Source organism: Quercus suber, unplaced genomic scaffold, assembly GCF_002906115.3.
Source record: "Quercus suber isolate HL8 unplaced genomic scaffold, Cork oak 2.0 scaffold_117, whole genome shotgun sequence".
Lineage (NCBI taxonomy): Eukaryota > Viridiplantae > Streptophyta > Magnoliopsida > Fagales > Fagaceae > Quercus > Quercus suber.
In genome coordinates, this window is record NW_027069582.1 from 604227 (window position 1) to 623688 (window position 19462).

The 19462-nt window shown below is 39.5% G+C and overlaps 1 protein-coding gene across 1 annotated transcript in view; it reads left to right on the top strand.

Annotated features, from left to right (window-relative positions):
- Positions 1-61: 61 nt before the first annotated feature.
- LOC112030981 (cucumisin) overlaps positions 62-19462 on the top strand; it is a 42876-nt gene continuing 23475 nt past the window's right edge. Inside the window, exons 1-3 of the mRNA XM_065775687.1 lie at positions 62-187; positions 286-529; positions 955-1468. Coding sequence (XP_065631759.1) covers positions 103-187; positions 286-529; positions 955-1468 — 843 coding nt within the window. The 5' untranslated portion in view covers positions 62-102. The remainder of the gene's footprint in view (positions 188-285; positions 530-954; positions 1469-19462) is intronic.

The following is a 19462-nucleotide window of genomic DNA, read 5'->3' on the forward strand; positions in this document are numbered from 1 at the left end:
AGACTTGTGAGTAATTTGTTTGTTTGCTTGTTTTTTTCTTTTTTTAAATTAGATGATGGAATGCATTGTACAGCTGTGTAATGGAATGCATTGTACAGCGATATGGATTCTTTGCTATATAGCTACACGAAGAGCTTCAATGGGTTTGTGGCGAAGCTAACCAAGGAGGAGGCACAAAAATTAGCAGGTTTGGGAACTATAGTCTTCTAGAGATTGTTATCAACCATTCCTTGTTTTACTTATCATGAAGTCATAAATGAACTTGAACGAAATTTTGGATTTTAGGCATGGAGGGAATAGTCTCTGTATTCCCTAATGAAAAGAAACTACTCCACAAAACAAGGTCATGGGACTTCATGGGCTTCCCCAAGTCTGTCAAAAGAACAACTTTTGAAAGCGAGGTTATCATCAAAATGATTGACACAGGGATTTGGCCAGAGTCCGAGAGTTTCAATGATGAAGGATTTGGTCCACCTCCAAAAGGATGGAAGGGCATTTGTCAAGAATCATCCCATTTCACTTGCAACAAGTAAAACCTCTACATCATCAAGACATGTATATAAACATGGATAAGTTACATATTTGCTGCTTAAATTTTAAAATAGTTCTTTTACATTTTTTTTAAAAGGTCTTTACCATCATAGAATAGATGAAAAATGCTAATGCATCAAACAAAAATCATAAAACTAAAGTCACTTTGATAATGTAGAACCTATGGCATTGCTGGGAATTCTTTGCTACATTAGAATTTTCAATAATATCCAATGATGGCAAAGACTTTTTGGAACAATTTTGAAAGTCCAGAAATTAAAGTATGACATCTTGAAGTAAACAATTTTAAATCTACAATTAAAAAAGTTGAGATATGCAATTTAACCTATAAACATGCATGCATGCACACATGCCAAAACACTTATAAATAATTTTAATAAATGTAACTTTAATACCTGACAGTAAAATTATCGGAGCCCAATACCATCATAGCGGAAGAAAATTAGGTGCAAGTGAGTTTGCTTCACCAAGAGACTCTGTAGGCCATGGTTCACATACTGCATCAGTAGCAGCGGGGAACATAGTTAGTGGGGCAAGCCTTTTAGGCCTTGGGACAGGGACAGCCCGAGGAGGAGTTCCCTCTGCTCGCATTGCTATTTACAAGATATGTTGGTCTGATGGGTGTTTTGCTGCTGACATTCTTGCAGCATTTGATGATGCAATTAATGATGGAGTAGATATAATCTCTCTTTCAGTTGGAGGGTTTAGTCCTCTAGATTACTTTAAGGACTCAATTGCTATAGGAGCCTTCCATGCAATGAGGAATGGTCTACTCACATCTACTTCTGCTGGCAATTCTGGTCCTTCTCCTGCAACAATCACGAATTTTTCACCTTGGTCACGGTCAGTGGCTGCTAGCACCATAGATAGAAAGTTTGTGGCCAAGGTGAAGTTGGGTGACGGTGAGCTTTATGAGGTAAGTTGGTTTGCCTCTCTCTATGTTACTATGTAGAATAATGTTTAAAGATGTCTTTTCTATTCAAAATTAAACGGTTCGCCATACTAACATTGACATTTAATCATAAACCTTTTTTGTATGCAGGGGCTCTCTATAAACACGTTTGAGCTACAGAAAAAAAAATTCCCTGTTGTTTATGGTGGAGACGCTACAAACACCAAAGAAGGTTTCAACTGGTCCTAATCCAAGTTATTAAAAATAGAATGCTTCATTTGAATGAATCTAAGATTTGCTTATGTGCTCTTTATGATAGGACATAGAATGGACAAAGTTTTCCTCCAAACTGTATTGGAGAAATCTCCTCTAACTCATTAATTTGTGATTTATGAGACCATTAATGCGTATAAAATCAAATGATTCACTAAATTTTTTAAACAGATCACATTACTATTAGGTAGGCCATGACTAAAAATATACGTTGATAATCTTTTGAGTTATCACATGGTAGTGGGTTAAAGGAACTTTCCTCCAAATTAATTCGAAAAAAAATTATGTCAACTTAGTACTTCCTGTGATATAATGTTTTCTCGTTAGCTTAAGTCAAAATCATATCAAGTCTTAGGACAAAATAATATTAAGACTTATGTATGCATTTTATTTAAGAGACTCATTGATAATAATAAATAAATAAAAAATGTTATTGAAGATAATTTGGATCTGTTTGGCTTCATGTTTAGCTGCACCATAAAGCATTTTGTGCTAAAAAACATTTTAAGTTGAAAACTGGGGTTTTTGGCAAGCCACTAAAAAGGTTTATTTTAGTTGTGTTCTTAAAGCTAAAAATAGCTCTAAGCAAGTTAAAGTTGAAATTTGGAGTTTTTAAGGGGGAAAAACTATATTATGCATTTATTTTCCAAAAGCTCTAATACTAAAGCACTAGTTAAAACTCTATTCCATACAGTAACGTGAAACATGTATTGATTATTAATTGCAGATTATGCTAGATAGACTCCTTGGACAAGAAATTGGTGAAAGGAAAAATTGTTGTGTGAAGAGATTACTAATGGAGAGGGGACATTGGATGTTGGTGCAGTTGATACTATGATGCAAGGTGTAGATTTTGGAGATGTTGCCTTCTCTTTCCCTTTACCTACTTCCTGCTTGAGCTTGAAAAGATGGAAGCAAAGTAAAAAATTACAATGACTCATCTAGATATTTTATTAAACCACTACTGTGAGTTACTAATGAGACTGCCTCACATGCTATATATCAAATATTGTTGCATACTACTCTGTTCTAGTAAGACACTTAGTAGTAAAATTGATTGCATCCTTTTGATGTTTTGTTAATTACTAATAGAATACCCAAGGCTACCATACAAAAGAGTATTGAGGAAAGGGATGAGTTGGCCCCATATGTAGTATCATTTTCGTCAAGGGGGCCTAATCCAATCACAAGTGGCATTCTCAACGTAATTTAAGTAATTCTCTATTTTCTACATAATATACCTCCTATTTTCTGAATTTTGACTTTTATAATTTGTTACAGCCCGATTTAGCAGCCCCTGGAGCAGATAATATTTTAGCTGCATGGTCAGAGGCTGCAACTATGACATCAATAGATGGAGATAAAAGAGTAGTTCCATACAATATAATCTCTGGGACGTCCATGGCTTGCCACATGCAACTGCAACAGCTGTTTATGTTAAATCGTTTCATCCAACATGGTCCCCTACTGTAATTAAGTTCGCTCTAATGACAACAGGTAATATTAAATTTGGAACCAATAGCTTTGTAGCTCAATGACGTTGTTTGGGTCTCCCTTATGAGGACAACTGAGTTCAAATCCCTCCTCTCTACTTCTAGTAATATAAAGTCACAAGCATGTCTAGTCCTAGAAGCCATTTTATAGTAAAGAAGAAAGAAACTAGATTGGCTTTGTAAAGTTAGACTTTAATATTTAGTCAATTCAAAACTTTGTGATTAAAGAAATAAATTAAACAAACTAACTTCTCTTAAAACCCACCAAAGTTGACATTTGGAACATGTATTAAATGTGATTAAAACCTAGTTTCATGTATAACGGTCCTCTTATGCTGTTTGCAACTTATCCCATGAGTGTTGACACGAACACAGATGCAGAGTTTGCTTACAGGGCAGGTCATATAAATCCTCTAAGGGCCGTTAATCCCGGTTTAGTATATGATGCGGAAGAGGTTGTTTATGTAAATTTCTTGTGTGGGCAAGGCTATAGCAACAAGTCTTTAAGACTTGTCACAGGGGATAATAGTAGCTGCTCTCAGGCCACTAAGATGCTTGGAATCTAAACTATCCTTCCTTTACATTATCTTCAAGGTCAAAATCTGTGATCACCCGCTTATTCACTAGGACGGTGACAAATGTTGGGTCGCCAGTATCCACATACAAGGCCATTGTGAATGCTCCAACGAGACTAAAAATTGAAGTGATACCAATGTACTTTCATTTGAGTCTTTTGGGCAAAAGAAAGTTTTTTGGGTGGTCACAACAAAGATGGATCGTGATATAATCTCTGGCTCCTTCATTTGGTATGATGGCGTGCATCAAGAGAGAAGTCCTGCTGTTGCTTATGTTTCCTCTTAGAGATTTTTCATTCATGCATTTTTTTTTTTTGGAGAGATATGCATGCTTATATTGATTCTTCATCGAATAATGGAAGGGCTTATTTATGATGAATGCAATAAGCAAATTAATAAATATGGCGATTTATTTTGTTAAGGCAATAATACTTGCACATAAGCGCTGCTCTTGCTGTCATCTCTTCACTTAATTCTTTTTTCAAGATCGAGAGAAAAATGCTGCTTGGCTAAACTTTTTTTTTTTTTGAAATGAAACAATAATTAGACTCTATTTATTCAATATCATGTTGTACAATTGAAAAGAGAAAAGAGAGATATTCTTCTATCCAAATAATGATCTCCTTATTATTCTCTTTTACAACATTAGCAAAAACATCTTAAAGGAACATAAACAAGGATATGCTAACAAATTGTTCACAAATAAGCTTAATATCTACCAAAATCCAAGCCATTTCTAAGACATGGCTGAATGTTTGTTTTTGATTTAACTCTCACGGTCAAAACAAAGATAAATGGGAATAGTAAATAATGTTATTGTTACACACTTAACTTAAAAGAGGTGATTGTTTTCACTAAGTTTTTTAGTTATCACACAAAACGCTTGGCGGTTATGTCATAAACACCCTTATTTTAGTTACAATATCATTTGTTGAGTTAAATGGGTAAGAAGTCCTTTTAATTTCTATTGACCATCCATTTCCCTTTTTATGCAGCGTTATGCTGTTGTTGTCTAAATAAATAGTATTGTCGTTTCTGCTCTTTTTTTTTCTTTTTTCTTTTTTCTTTTGACGTGTTGTTTTTAACTTTTGATAGATAGAATATAATTTCAACCTGTAGCGTCTACTTCATAATAATTGTTATTATTGTCAAGTTAAGAAACTAATCAATTTTTATTTTAAGCATTAAGCAAGACTTGAATTTCAAATATTTTTTTCCAGTGACAAAAAACTTTACAAGTATAAGTGTTTGTGGGATGTGGGAGGCAAGGGTCGGAGTTCAAGTCTCTAGGAATGAGATTCTCACACATATACACTTAGAATCTTCAAACACTTATAAGTGTATATGTGTGAGAATCTAAGTGTATATGTGTGAGAATCAAGTCTCCAGCAGGCCCATAAATCTTCAACTAAAAGCCCAGAAGTGTCCAATTGGCCTGATGAGCAATCACGGGCTGAATTGGAGGTTAGACCCACTAAGCTAAAACAAAATGCCTCTGTGAAGGGTAAAAAGGCCACTGCGCGTACAAGGGCTTCACAAGGTTCTCCATCAATTGCCGCAAGGGGGGATTTAGTTCAGTTCACACCTCAAAAGTTTGAGGAAGCAAGTAAGTTGCAGACACTTCCCAATCCGAGTTGTGAGGGAACTTCAAAGCAGTCTCTTACCAAACCGAGTTGTGATGGAGGTTCAAAGCAAGAATGGGAGGGGCTGTCAGGGCCGAGAAGTTCTTATGATCTCCAGAATTTTGGTCGGTCTGGATCAGCAGTGGGAAGTCAACGTGGAAGTGATGGATGTGGAGATGCCGGTGGAAGAGATAGTTGCAATCCGAGTAAAACCGGCTCGGCTGAGGGGTTGGACCAACAAGCACTGTTGGAAGAAGGTGATGATCCAGCGGTGGCTCGCGATGTCTTCACCGGAGGAGGGGCGTCGCGGGGTGTGGGAAATGATGAAGAGGATCGAATGGAATTGGAGGGAGGAGGTGAAGCCCCTACCCTCTTTTGATGTGTTTTTTCTTTCCTTTCTAAATCACCGATTCCTAATGAATAGTGTTATTTGGAATTGCAGAGGTGCCTTAAAGCCCTCCTTTCAAAGTCATGTCCGAGAGCTGGTTCAGAATCATGATCCGACGATTTTAGTATTGATGGAAACCAAAGTTGGGGGAGATAGGGCTAAAGAGATTTCGAGCCGTCTTCCTTTTGACGAGGCCTTTCATACTGACACTATCGGTTATGCGGGTGGGCTCTGGATGCTTTGGAATACTGATAGGATGGAGGTATCTATTTTAGCCAGCACTGAGCAGGAAATTCATGCCGTTGTCAAGGTATTAAATTCTGACTTAAGCTGGTTATTTACTGCTGTGTATGCTAGTCCTAGGACTGCTGAGAGACATATTCTTTGGGAAAATTTAAATAAAGTAGCTGAGTTGCATAATATGCCTTGGGTTCTAGCGGGAGACTTCAATGAACCTCTTATTAATGAGGATAAATTTGGGGGGAGAGCGGTGAGTATGAATAGATCTCTTTTATTTAAGGAGTGTCTTGATAATTGTGGGATGATTGACATTGGGTTTTCCGGTCCTCGATTCACTTGGACTAACAAAAGAGAAGTTCAAGCCCTCATTCAAGAAAGAATTGATAGATTCTTTGTGAATGCTAGTTGGTGTACGTTGTATCCGGAAGCTAGGGTTGTTCACCTCACAAGATGCCACTCTGACCACTGTCCTGTTATGCTTGATATGTTACCTACTAACCATATGGGTAGGAAGAGGCCTTTTAAGTTTCAGACCTGTTGGTTGACGGACCCCACCTTTCCTAGGATTGTCTCCCATGCGTGGAGACAACATAACATTCTTGAGGGGGCTATAGAAAGTTTCTCAAAGGAAGCGTTGATTTGGAATAAGGTGCAGTTTGGGAATATTTTTGCGAAGAAAAAGAAGATAAAGGCTAGACTTAACGGCATTCAAAAGGTTGTTGGAGTTAGACCATCTGCTTTTCTTCTTGAGCTTGAGAAGGAGCTCCTTGGAGAGTTAGATACTGTTTTGAAGCAGGAAGAGGAGCTGTGGGCGTTAAAATCCCGAGTTAATTGGCTGATACAAGGTGACCGTAACACTGCTTTTTATCATGTCTCCACCTTGGTGAGAAGGAAGCGAAATAAAATATTAGCTATTAAAGATAATATGGGGGAATGGCTGCATGAAGAAAATGAGGTCAAGGAGTTTATTAGGGAGGGTTTTAGTATCATATATACAACTTCCTTGTTGAGAGCTTCCCGGTTAAACCCCTCTATATTGCCTTGGCAAGCCATGCTTTCGGAAGAGGAGAAGGAAAGCATTAGTGGGGAAGTGTCGGAGGAGGAGATTAAGGCAGCCCTGTGGTCTCTTAAAGCTTTCAAAGCTCCAGGGCCGGATGGGTTGCATGCGGGTTTCTTCCAAAGATTTTGGTTGGTGGTGGGAAGATCGGTCATTGATGAAGTGCAAAAGGTTTTTGTGGAGAGGAAAGTGCCTAGTTATTTGAATAAAACTCACATTGTGCTTATCCCTAAAATCCAAGGCCCGGAGACTTTGGGCAACTATAGACCCATTAGTTTATGCAACACCGTCTACAAGATTGTCACTAAGGTTATAGTTGCTAGACTAAGACCGTATTTGGATAAGCTAGTATCTCCGGTTCAGGCAGCCTTTGTTCCTGGTAGGAAGGGGTTAGATAATGCAATTATTGTCCAAGAGGTTATCCATTCCATCACCATGAAGAGGGGGGAAGTTGGGTATATGGCCTTAAAGATTGACTTGGAGAAAGCTTATGACAAGCTTGAATGGAGTTTCATCAAGGACATGCTTGTTAGAGCAAATATTCCGGCTGACCTCATTGATATCATTATGAGCTGCGTTTCGTCGGTCTCTACGTCCATTTTGGTGAATGGGGAAGCCTTAGAGCCGATTTATCCTTCAAGAGGGATTAGGCAAGGAGATCCTTTATCCCCTTACTTGTTCATCCTTTGCATGGACTACCTTGGGCAGCTCATTGAAGAGAAGTGTCATTTGCAGCTTTGGCAACCGGTTAAAGCTTCTCAAAGTGGACCGGCCTTCTCCCATCTTTTCTTTGCGGATGACCTTGTGCTCTTTGCAAGAGCAGATGGCATTAATTGCTCAGCTATTAGGGACGTTCTTGATGATTTCTGCAGTGTATCTGGTCAAACTATTAGTGAAGCAAAATCTAGAGTCTTCTTTTCTCCTAATGTGAATAGAGATACTAGAGAGTCTTTATGTGATATCCTTGGGTTTGCGTCAACCCCGAATCTTGGCAAGTATTTAGGAATCCCCATTAAGCATGGGAGATCCACTTCCCAAGACTACAATTTCATCTTGGATAGGGTTAAGCAAAAACTTGCCGGTTGGAAGGCCAATTTGCTTTCAAAGGCCGGCCGAGCTGTTCTTATTCAAGCTTCCACCGCGGCTATCCCCTCGTATGTGATGCAATGTACTCATCTCCCGGTTAAAATCCTTGAGGGATTAGATCGGGTCAATCGCAATTTCCTTTGGGGTTCTTCGGAGACTTCTAGGAAGATTCATTGGGTTGGTTGGCAAAAGGTGACCAGACCTAAAGATGAAGGTGGTCTCGGATTGCAAGCTGCTAGGGGAAGGAATGTAGCCCTTCTTGGGAAGCTTAATTGGAGGTTTAACAATGAAAAAGAAGCTCCTTGGGCCAAGGTCCTAAGAACTAAATACTGTAACAGCAGAAGAATAGTATCACCAAATGCTGATAGGCTGCCTTGTTCCCGTGTTTGGGCAGCGATGAAGAAGGGGAGGGAAGTTTTCAATGCAGGTAGCATGTGGACAGTTGGGAGGGACAGTAAGTTGAGCTTTTGGTATGGGAATTGGACTAAGAAAGGGCCCCTTAGGCATCTTATCCAAGGCCCTTTAAACCGTGAGGAATCCATGTGGGAAGTGAAGGATCTTATGACAGATATGGGGTGGGACTTAAACCAGATTTCTTTTGTGCTCCCTTTAGAGGTGAAACTAATGATCCAAGCAATTCCAATTCCGTTAACAGGTAGAGGAAGTGATAGTTTAGCTTGGAGGTACAATCCTAAAGGTGTTTTTGATCTTAGAAGTGCTTATAGTCTTGCTAATGTTTATACTCAAGACCTTGGGTTTTCGGCGAGTTGGATTTGGAAAGCAAATATTTTGCCCCGAGTCAAAATTTTTTTGTGGCAGTGTGCTCACAACAGTTTAGGGGTAAAAGGATGTCTTACTAGAAGAGGGTTGGGAATTGACGATACATGCTCTATTTGTCAAGAGGGAGTAGAAACAGTGATGCATGCTCTTAGGGACTGTTCTTGGGTCAGATCAACTTGGAGGCAGCTGGGTGTGCTGCCTTTGAACCATGATTTTTGGAGGCTAGATTTGCAGGATTGGTTGGGTTATAATGGGAAGTGGGAGCCTTTTGGTTCTGCTGGGACTTTGCCTTGGAAGATGATCTTTCCTTTTGCATTATGGAGTATATGGAAGAGTAGAAATGGGTGTGTTTTTAGAGGGGAAAACCCGAACCCAAATTTAGCCGAGGAGATTGTAAACCAAGGGTTGGAGTTTTTGTACTGTGCAGCTTCGCCTAGGGACCTGACTTGTAGAATCATTAAAAGAGTTAGGTGGGAGAAGCCGCAGGTAGGTTGGAAAAAGTTAAATACAGATGGAGCTTCTAAGGGTAATCCGGGTTTGGCGGGCTGTGGTGGAGTGGTTAGGGATGAGAATGGTAGCTGGGTTGCTGGGTTTTCCAAGCGTATAGGGGTGACTACAAGCTTTGAGGCTGAGCTTTGGGGGCTTCGGGAGGGTCTTATCCTTTGCAACAACCTAAACATTCATTCTTTACTCATTGAACTTGATGCTAAAGCTGTGGTGGATATTTTTCTTAATCCAAACTATCAAAACAGAGCTGTTTCGCCAATTTTGGATGACTGCAGAGAATTATTGCTTCGGTTTCATCAGGTTCAGCTTAGGCATTGCTTTCGCCAAGCCAATCGTTGTGCGGATATGTTAGCTAGGAAGAGTTTTGAGCAAGATGTTGTTGTCATTTCCTTTAATGGTCCGCCTGTGGACATTAGAAGTATCCTGGATGAGGATGCTATTGGTTTGTATGTGAACAGGGATTGTTTTGTTCCTGCTGTCCCTGGTTAGTTTGTGGAATGAAATCCTTTTATAACCAAAAAAAAAAAAGGCTAGAGTAGATTTTCTATCTTGTAAATAATAATAATAATAATAAAACTTTAGTAGTTGAACTAACTAAAATCAAAATATTGTTTTTAACTTTTGGAGCAAACTAAATGCATGTCATGAATACCATTAAAAAAGACCATTTAAGGAAATGGTTAGTTTCAAAAGGCAAGTTTTGATGTTCAAAAGTGTAACGTATAACACAAAACCAACTTATTAAACACCTGCTGAAACGCGTGAACAAATCTATATACTTGAAACGCCAACTTAAAGATTGCTTTTAACAACAGGCAAGGTTGCCCACATTGTGATTGTGAGCCGATTAACAGGTTAGGTTGGGACTTGGATCTCTACATTATATACAGGGACGAAACTAGGATTCATACCTGAGGGGGGCAAAGCTTAAAACCAAAAAAAAAACTTATGAAAATAAAAACTAATATCTATTTTATATTCAACAAAATACTACATACAAAATAAGTATTTCTTAAACATTTCATATTATAAAACACATCAATAAAGTATAACATACAAAATAAGTGTTTCTTATTTTGTCCGCGATTTTTGTTTAGTTTATATTTATTTTTTTTATTTTGTTTTTTGTAGTTAAAGGGGCATGAATTTTATTTATTTATTTATTTTCTTGTAGGTCAATATCTAAATATTTTATATGAGGAGAGACAAATATATATGTGGGGCCCATGGGCCTGATAGCCTCGGCCCATCGGGTAGCAGGCTCAAGGCCCATGCCGAGGAACACTGACTATTCAATGCTAAATTGGGGAAAGCCTCTTTTCCCAATCCACGCCGAGAACCTCCTCATCCTCGGCCTGACAAGGGTGATTTTTGGGAAAGACCAGGCCCAAAGTAAGCTGTCACCCTCGCATTTAATGCATTCACCTAACCCCCCTGACCGCATTAATGGGGATATAACCCCTTAGCAGGGCAACGTTGATCAGAGTGAACCACTCGAGTACTGATAAGGCTTCTGATGGGACGGACGGCCAGAAGAGAGGCAAATGAATGATCAACAGATGAAATAAGGAGATAGGAAGATGAAGACTATATAAGGAAATCAAGTAAAGTAAAAAAGAGAGGGGGGGAAAAAGAGAAGCAAAAGGCCTCCTCGGCCCATGGCCGAGGAGCATCCTCCCAGTTGTAAAGAAACTCTAAGTATCTTTTTATAAATGAGAGTTGATGCTTGATGAACGACGGCCAGCGCCTAAACCTTTAACCCACTCTCTATAAATTTATTGTTTGGGCTTGTTGGGTCGTACTCAAGGTCAATCCAAATTGAGTCCCTACAATTGGCGCTGTCTGTGGGAAGGATTAGGGTGCTGGCCGGCGCACCAGGCGAGTGTTCTAAGTATTCGTTTTACAGTAGGTTGAAAAAAAAAATAGAAGATTTGACAGCGAAAAGAGAAATCTTGATATTGTTATTTCATAAATAGAAAGAGTACAAATTACAATCAGAGGCTCAGGCAGGCATGTTTTACAAACAAATTTACAAGCTAATCCTACCAGCTATTTCTACAATCAGAGGCCCAGGTGGAGCCGCCCTAAGAAAAAACTAAGTCTCATGACCCGAAAGGAAGAGACTTTCCAAGAGTAAGGAGCCAATGGATGGGAGCAAATCCCATTCCCCGCCCGAGGAGGGTAGGTTTCGCAGGCCTCCGAAGCAATTGAAGCTCGGTGATCAACGGAAGAGTAAGAAGGCCATCCAGCAGTCCGAGGCTCAAGCCTGGCTGCCCGCTGCCATGCTCCATGATCAGCCCCTGATGGATAACGCGTCGATGCGGGAATCTCAAGGAGCCGAGAGGGCTCTTGTAGCCGAGGCCCTGGAGAAATCTCTTCTTCTTCCCACTGACATGGCCGAGCTAAGAAATATGAGTGGGGTAGAGGTTGTCCTCGACCTTAAGAAGTATCTAGGAATGGTGGGTCCTTTGGCACCTATTCACTTTATTCAAAGTTTGTCACTTAATACCTTCCTTTCTCTTTACGGAGTTACTTGTTTTTATTGGCAGTCTATCCAGGCCCTTTTCAGGTTAGGCGAGGAGGTCGATGATCATAGCAATGCCTTAGCGCAAGAGCGTGACAAGTTCTTGGAGGCTGCCAATACTCTCAAGAGATCTAAGGCCGACCTAAAAAAGGCGATCGAGGATCTGGAAGAGATGACGAAGGCCAGGGATACTGCTGTCTCCGACCTAGCCGTGGCCAGGAAGCAAGCTAAGGATCAAACTAATCGCTTGCAAGACGTTGAGGGTCAATTACAGACTGCCAAAGAGAACATTACCTATATGAAGGGAAAGTTGACCGCGGCAATCCATGAGAAAGGTGTTGCCGAGTATGCCAGGGACGAGGCTGTGAGAGCCAAAGACGAGGCGGTATTTGCAAAAATAGACGCTGAGCGCTCTGTAGAACAGGCAGAGGAGAATCCTTTCGCAGATGGGGTGGCTAAGACTGAAGCCACCCTTCGGGCTCAAGTTCCTGCAGTGTGCAGGCATTACTGTTCTCAAACCTGGCATGAAGCCCTCAACCAAGCAGGGGTTGATGTCTCATCTGATCTTAGGAGGGAGGACAGGGTATATTACCCTATTGCCATTCGCGAGGTTGCACCTGCTGCTCCCGAGGAGGGGTCCTCATTACCAGCGGTTGAGAGTCACGATAAGACCGCCGAGGATACACCGTTAACTGACCAACCATCCGAGGAGGTTGAGCCCCAGAGAGCGTTGGGGGAAGTTATACCCGAGGGTCAGGGAATACCACAAGACGTGGCAAGTCCTCCGGCGGACCTTTCGAGACTAAGCCTTTAGGCCTTGGCCAAAGCCTTTTGATTTACTTATTGACTTAATTTGCCTACTGAGTCAAGGAGACTAGTATACGACATAGGATAAATTCGTTTATTTTCTCTTTTATCTCATTTTGTTTCTTGCCTCAGTGGCGTTGTAAGGGAGTTGTATACTTTCCATTTGAACTGAATACTTAATACTTCGCTTCCAACTAATGATATTTTCTTTTGTTTGCTTTACTATTGTATTCTGCTTAATATTCTATTCTATTCTGGAGTTAGCCTCATGAAACCATCTGTTATCCTTCAAATATAAATCTAAAGACCGTATTATAGCTTGACTCTAAGTAACGCTTTGGTTTTTCTTCAGATAGTTATTTTCTCCATGGGTTCGAGTCCGAGGACCATGCAATACCCTGGTTATGCCTAGTACTTCTATTTTTCTATAAGTATCTAGTTTTCCATAGGTTTGGGTCCGAGGACCATGCAATACCTTGGTTCTGTCTAGTATCCAGGTATAATGGTGTGTATAGTTTTACCATAGGCTTGGGTCCGAGGACCATGCAATACCTTAGTTCTGTCTACCACTTCTATTTTTCTGTAAGTATCTAGTTTCCCCATAGGTTTGGGTCCGAGGACCATGCAATACCTTGGTTCTGTCTAGTACCCAGGTATAATGGTGTGTATAGTTTTACCATAGGCTTGGGTCCGAGGACCATGCAATACCTTGGTTCTGTCTACCACTTCTATTTTTCTGTAAGTATCTAGTTTTCCATAGGTTTGGGTCCGAGGACCATGCAATACCTTGGTTCTATCTACCACTTCTATTTTTCTGTAAGTATCTAGTTTCCCTATAGGTTTGGGTCCGAGGACCATGCAATACCTTGGTTCTGTCTAGTACCCAGGTATAATGGTGTGTATAGTTTTACCATAGGCTTGGGTCCGAGGACCATGCAATACCTTGGTTCTGTCTACCACTTCTATTTTTCTGTAAGTATCTAGTTTCCCCATAGGTTTGGGTCCGAGGACCATGCAATACCTTGGTTCTGTCTAGTACCCAGGTATAATGGTGTGTGTAGTTTTACCATAGGCTTGGGTCCGAGGACCATGCAATACCTTGGTTCTTCTACCACTTCTATTTTTCTGCAAGTATCTAGTTTCCCCATAGGTTTGGTCCGAGGACCATGCAATACCTTGGTTCTGTCTAGTACCCAGGTATAATGGTGTGTATAGTTTTACCATAGGCTTGGGTCCGAGGACCATGCAATACCTTGGTTCTGTCTACCACTTCTATTTTTCTGTAAGTATCTAGTTTCCCCATAGGTTTGGGTCCGAGGACCATGCAATACCTTGGTTCTGTCTAGTACCCAGGTATAATGGTGTGTATAGTTTTACCATAGGCTTGGGTCCGAAGACCATGCAATACCTTGGTTCTGTCTACCACTTCTATTTTTCTGTAAGTATCTAGTTTCCCCATAGGTTTAGGTCCGAGGACCATGCAATACCTTGGTTCTGTCTAGTACCCAGGTATAATGGTGTGTATAGTTTTACCATAGGCTTGGGTCCGAAGACCATACAATACCTTGGTTCTGTCGACCACTTCTATTTTTCTGTAAGTATCTAGTTTCCCCATAGATTTGGGTCCGAGGACCATGCAATACCTTGGTTCTGTCTAGTACCCAGGTATAATGGTGTGTATAGTTTTGCCATAGGCTTGGGTCCGAGGACCATGCAATACCTTGGTTCTGTCTACCACTTCTATTTTTCTGTAAGTAGAGGTTTGTCCTCGGATCGCTTTACTGGAGGTGATTCCTCCTTGGGTCAGATTATGATCTTTACACGTGGCGTTGATCTCGCCTCCAGCTCAAGGCTCCATCTTTTTCATTTATGAAGCGCCCATTGTCCGTTCGTGTTCCGCGCTTGACACTTCGGTGCTCGAAACGCGCCTTCATTAACGTCCTCGTAAATTAACACGAATCCAACGGTCTATGGCCTCCTTGGAAATTGATAGCTTCATTATTAGCCCAGCTGATAATTCTCTTTTCGAACTCTGCATGAATTAATTTTCACCAACCCCCACCCCCTATAAAAGGTGGCGAGATGGTTTCTCCACAACCCATGGACCTTTCAACACAAACAGAAAGACAGAACACATTCTTCCAACTTCCCAAGCCCTTTTAACAACCCCGCCGGAATTGTGACTGGAACTGGCAAAAGCCGGTATGGCCGCAGCCCCCACTGGGCTTTCGATGCGGTAGAATCTAGGCGTAACCCCGATGGCGCCCTACAAGGTGGCCCGGAGGGATGTTGTTAGAGTACCTAATGTCTTTCCTCGGAGCGCACCCCGACGAAGAAGACGTGCGAATTCACCTCATGGGCGGTGCTCGAGTGTTGCCGTCTCCAACGGCCAACACTCGTGAGGATTGGAAAGAATCAAGGGAACATCATGGGGGAAGGTATCCCGGAGCCCCTACATCTGCTCCTCTGTTTGTTCCAGCTCCGCCTGGCCGAGAAGGGAGTTGTCGGTGGCCTGGAAACATGATGGCCCTCCCCCTTCTCTGCCTTTTGTCAAGCTCTCCCATTCTCTTTATACCAATAAAGGGACGGCTTGACACTTCCCACTGGCTAGTTTTTTCTTAGGGCGGCTCCACCTNCATGGAGACTAATCCATGACACAGACTCACTTTTACAAGGTCTATAAGGCTCGATATTTTCCAAACAGCTCCTTCATGATGGCGAATGTAGGGAGCAATCCTTCCTTTGTTTGGAGAAGCCTTTTGGCAGCAAGGGATATAATCTTTAGAGGCTCAAAGTGGCGGGTGGGAAATGGTAGAACAATTGGAGTGTACACCCATACATGGCTCACACACAAGCCAATACCACGAACAGAGGCAACGGTGGAGATGAGAGTTTGTGAACTCATAGACGAAGACACTCGGCAGTGGGACCGTGGGAAGCTTGATGCCATGTTCAGCCAGAGGACGAGGAGGAATTCTATCCATACCACTTGACCATTTGCAGTCCCAAGACACGCTTGTATGGATTGAAAACGCGGCCCAAAATTCTCGGTAAAAACTGCGTACCGAGTTGCTCTTCGCTCCAGTACGCAGTGTTGGGCGGAGCATTCTGGTGCTCGGGAGGATGGGCCAACCTGGAACAAAGTATGGGATCTGAAAGTGCCGCCAAAGGTCAGGATGTTCCTATGGAGAGCTGTTTCGAACTGTCTTCCAACTAGAGACAAGCTGCATCAACGCCGAGTGAATGTGGACACACGGTGCGAATTCTGCCTTCATAATACTGAGACTGTGCACCACATCTTATGGGAATGCCCCTTTGCTCAAAATGTGTGGGCTCTGTTCAGAGCCGAACCCAAAAGTGCAGCAACGCTGTCAGCGATTTCTTCCTTTTATTTCGGCAATTGCGAAGCACGCTCAGTCAGCAGGAATTGGAGAAATGGGCAGTCACAGCATGGGCGATATGGGCTTGCTTGGAAAGCATTGCCAAGTTAAAAGAATGGAGGTCACGAAAACCCATTCCCCCTTCCTTTTTTTGTGTGCAAAGTTTCTTCCAATTTATCCAGTGGATCTTCCTTTCTTCCTTTGTTTGTCCCCACCAATATTTTGCTAGCAAAGAGTTGATGCTATCACACGTGGATTTGGGCAATTTGAAAATGCTCATGGTATATCTCAATTTGTAAATTGAGATATTGAATGAATAAAGATATGTATCATTTCTTATAAAAACAAACATAAAACTAAATAAAAGTTAAAGAAAGAGAAAATTTTCCTAAGTTTACGAATTCAAATTCAAATTTAATTTTGTTTCGACTATTTTATCCCTTGTAACGTACTCTTATTTAAACAAATGCCTACATGATAAGTCATAAAAGGAATATATATATATAATTTATTTATATATTTCTTACATTCATAAAAGGATATTGAGTTGATACAATTATAATAATAAAAATTAGGCATACATTAAGAAGGTCATCAACACACACACACACAAAAGTAGATGCAATTCAATTGGAAAAAAAAAATTGAAATTGAAATTTTATAAAAAAAAATTTCATAATAAATTCATATAAACTAAAAATTACAATTATGGAAATAACTGAGCCTAAATCATTGAAGATTTTTTATTTTTTGATTATTAACTCAATATAAAATTTTGGGAATAATCACAATCCCCTCCTTTGAAGTTTGAGAGGGTGACACTACACCCTGAACATGAAGGGAAAAAACACTATTCTCTCTTGAGGTTTAAAAAATTAACACCCCCTCCTTTTGTTTATATTAGTAATTAATGAAATATTTTAAATCTTTATAAGAATTTCTATACAAAAATTTTACCAAGGTTAGTAAAAAATAACTGATAAATTTATAATAAAAATGATCAAATTTTCAAGTACCAAAATACTTGCAATGGAAAATCTATTTGTAGCCCGTTGATAAATAAAAAAATAAAAAATAAAAGAAGAAGAAGAAGCAAAATTCATAATTAATATTTTAAAATACACTTTAATTTAAAATGTACAACAATGAATTCTAAATCTAAAATGTATGACAGTTTTTGAAATATGCCATTAAGCAAAAAATTTAAAACAGGTTAGTACACAACATTTTTATTATTAATTTAAAAAAATTTGGTCAATCGGATGTTAAAGGGGAAAATATTTCTTCCCTTCAAGTTTAGGGTAAAGTGTTATTTTTCCAAATCTCAAATGAGAGGAGTATAATTACCCTAAAATTTTAATTCTTAGGTTTATGGGTAAGAGAGAGAACATTTTTTTTTTTTTTTTTTTTTTTTATTTGAAGAGAGAGAACATTCTTAAGTAGAAGATACTCATCTTAGATAAGTTAGTTACCTTAGGTAGAAGATAGCTAGCATTTCTTAGGTAGAAGATACTTCTCTTAGATAAGATAGTTACCTTGGTTAGAAGATAAGACATCAGTTTTAGGTTGAAGATCATAATATGACATTTATACATCTTTCTTTGGTGGATTTCTTACCTTAATAAAAGAATTTCTCTTTTACTTACTTTCTATTAAGGGTGTGCTACCAAAGAATCTGAGTGCTGTGTTTTTGCTTAGGGCAAAAGGTTGCTTCAAGCCATTATGTCTAACTTAACTAATTTATTTCCTATTTGGAAATTCGAAAGGTGAAAGTAATGTTGGGTTTTATAGACGAAGGGAAAGAGGAAAGTGGTTGAAGGAATTAAGGCCCCGTTTGGTACGCCATTTCAAACAGCATTTTTTAGTTTTTAAACAGTATTTTACGCATTTCAACACACTTTTTCACTCACACGTATTTCAAAAAATAATAAACAACAATTTTCAAACTACTCTACCAAACACCCCCTAAATGTTTTGGAATTCAGTTGTCATGAGTCATGACTGATATGTTGAGAAGAATAATAAGAAACTTAAAGAGACCACACATAAATGCATGCCTTTATATATTGAATGGAGCCAACCTTTTTGTTCATGTGTCTCAATTCCCAAGCTGACACGTTAACCAAGAGCATGGCTACCAGGTCAGCCAATTAGGGGGAAAAAAGACTCCTTCTATGCAAGCCACTTCTCCCATTGCTGCAAAATTTATATTGTTCATGGACTTAGTCCACGGGTTAGAAAATGTTTAAATTATGTCCTTTGAATGAGCATGGTGTCCTTGTTTATGGATGGTAGGCCCTCAATTTGCCAATGTAAGCGAAGTAAGACCTGCTACCTAAGGAGTTAAGTTTTGTTTGAATACCGTTTATTTTGTTGAAAACTAAAAATTTATTGTTGAAAACAAAAAAAAAAAAAATTTATGGGTTATTGTTCACTGTTAAAAATACTTTAGTTTTACCTTAATGCGCTGGTTAAACAAAAAATAAAAAAAATATAAAAAAAAGAGGCAAAAATGCAAAACGTAGATGCTAAATGTGGGATCCAAACGGATACTTAGTGTCCGTTTGTGTCAAGGTTTTTTGATTAACTTTTAACTTCTATTTTTTTATGTACAATTTTTTAAAACTTCACTTTTATAGAATATAAGAAATTTTAATTAAAAAAAACAATTATTCAAACGCTAAATAAGCTGATGACAAACGCATGCTTATACTTCAAAACCTAACATTTAATCATCCATAAAATTTCCGCTTGTCGGTTGACTTAGATGTTTGTTGCATGTGGGAAAGACGATTGCATGGGATGGAGACACTTTCTCCTTTGCATAACTATACTATTAAATAAATTAGTAAAACTACAATTAATGGATTTATCAAGGATTATTATAAAAGCCAAGTTGTGGTATAGTATCAACAAGCATCTCGTTTTCTTTATCGGATTGTACTAACTACCTAATGCCAACTTGTATCAATATATCATTTCAATTTTCAAATCATAAAATATATATAGTCAAGAGATAACTATCTCTTGCATCTATCGTTGTAGTGGGTGTGAAAGAGATATTTCCCTGTAGCCAAAAGTTTTGCGACTTTTAGTTCTACTATTTGATTCTCTTCTGGATAAGAACCTAGATTCAAATCCCCTATACCTTCATCCGTAATAATGGTACTTAGTGCACGTTTGGATAGTGCGTTTTGCGCTATCAGTCTGTGTTTCCTTTTTCAGTGGATCCCATGCACTGTTCACAGGATCGATAAATACCTTTTTCTTTTAAAACAACTTCAAA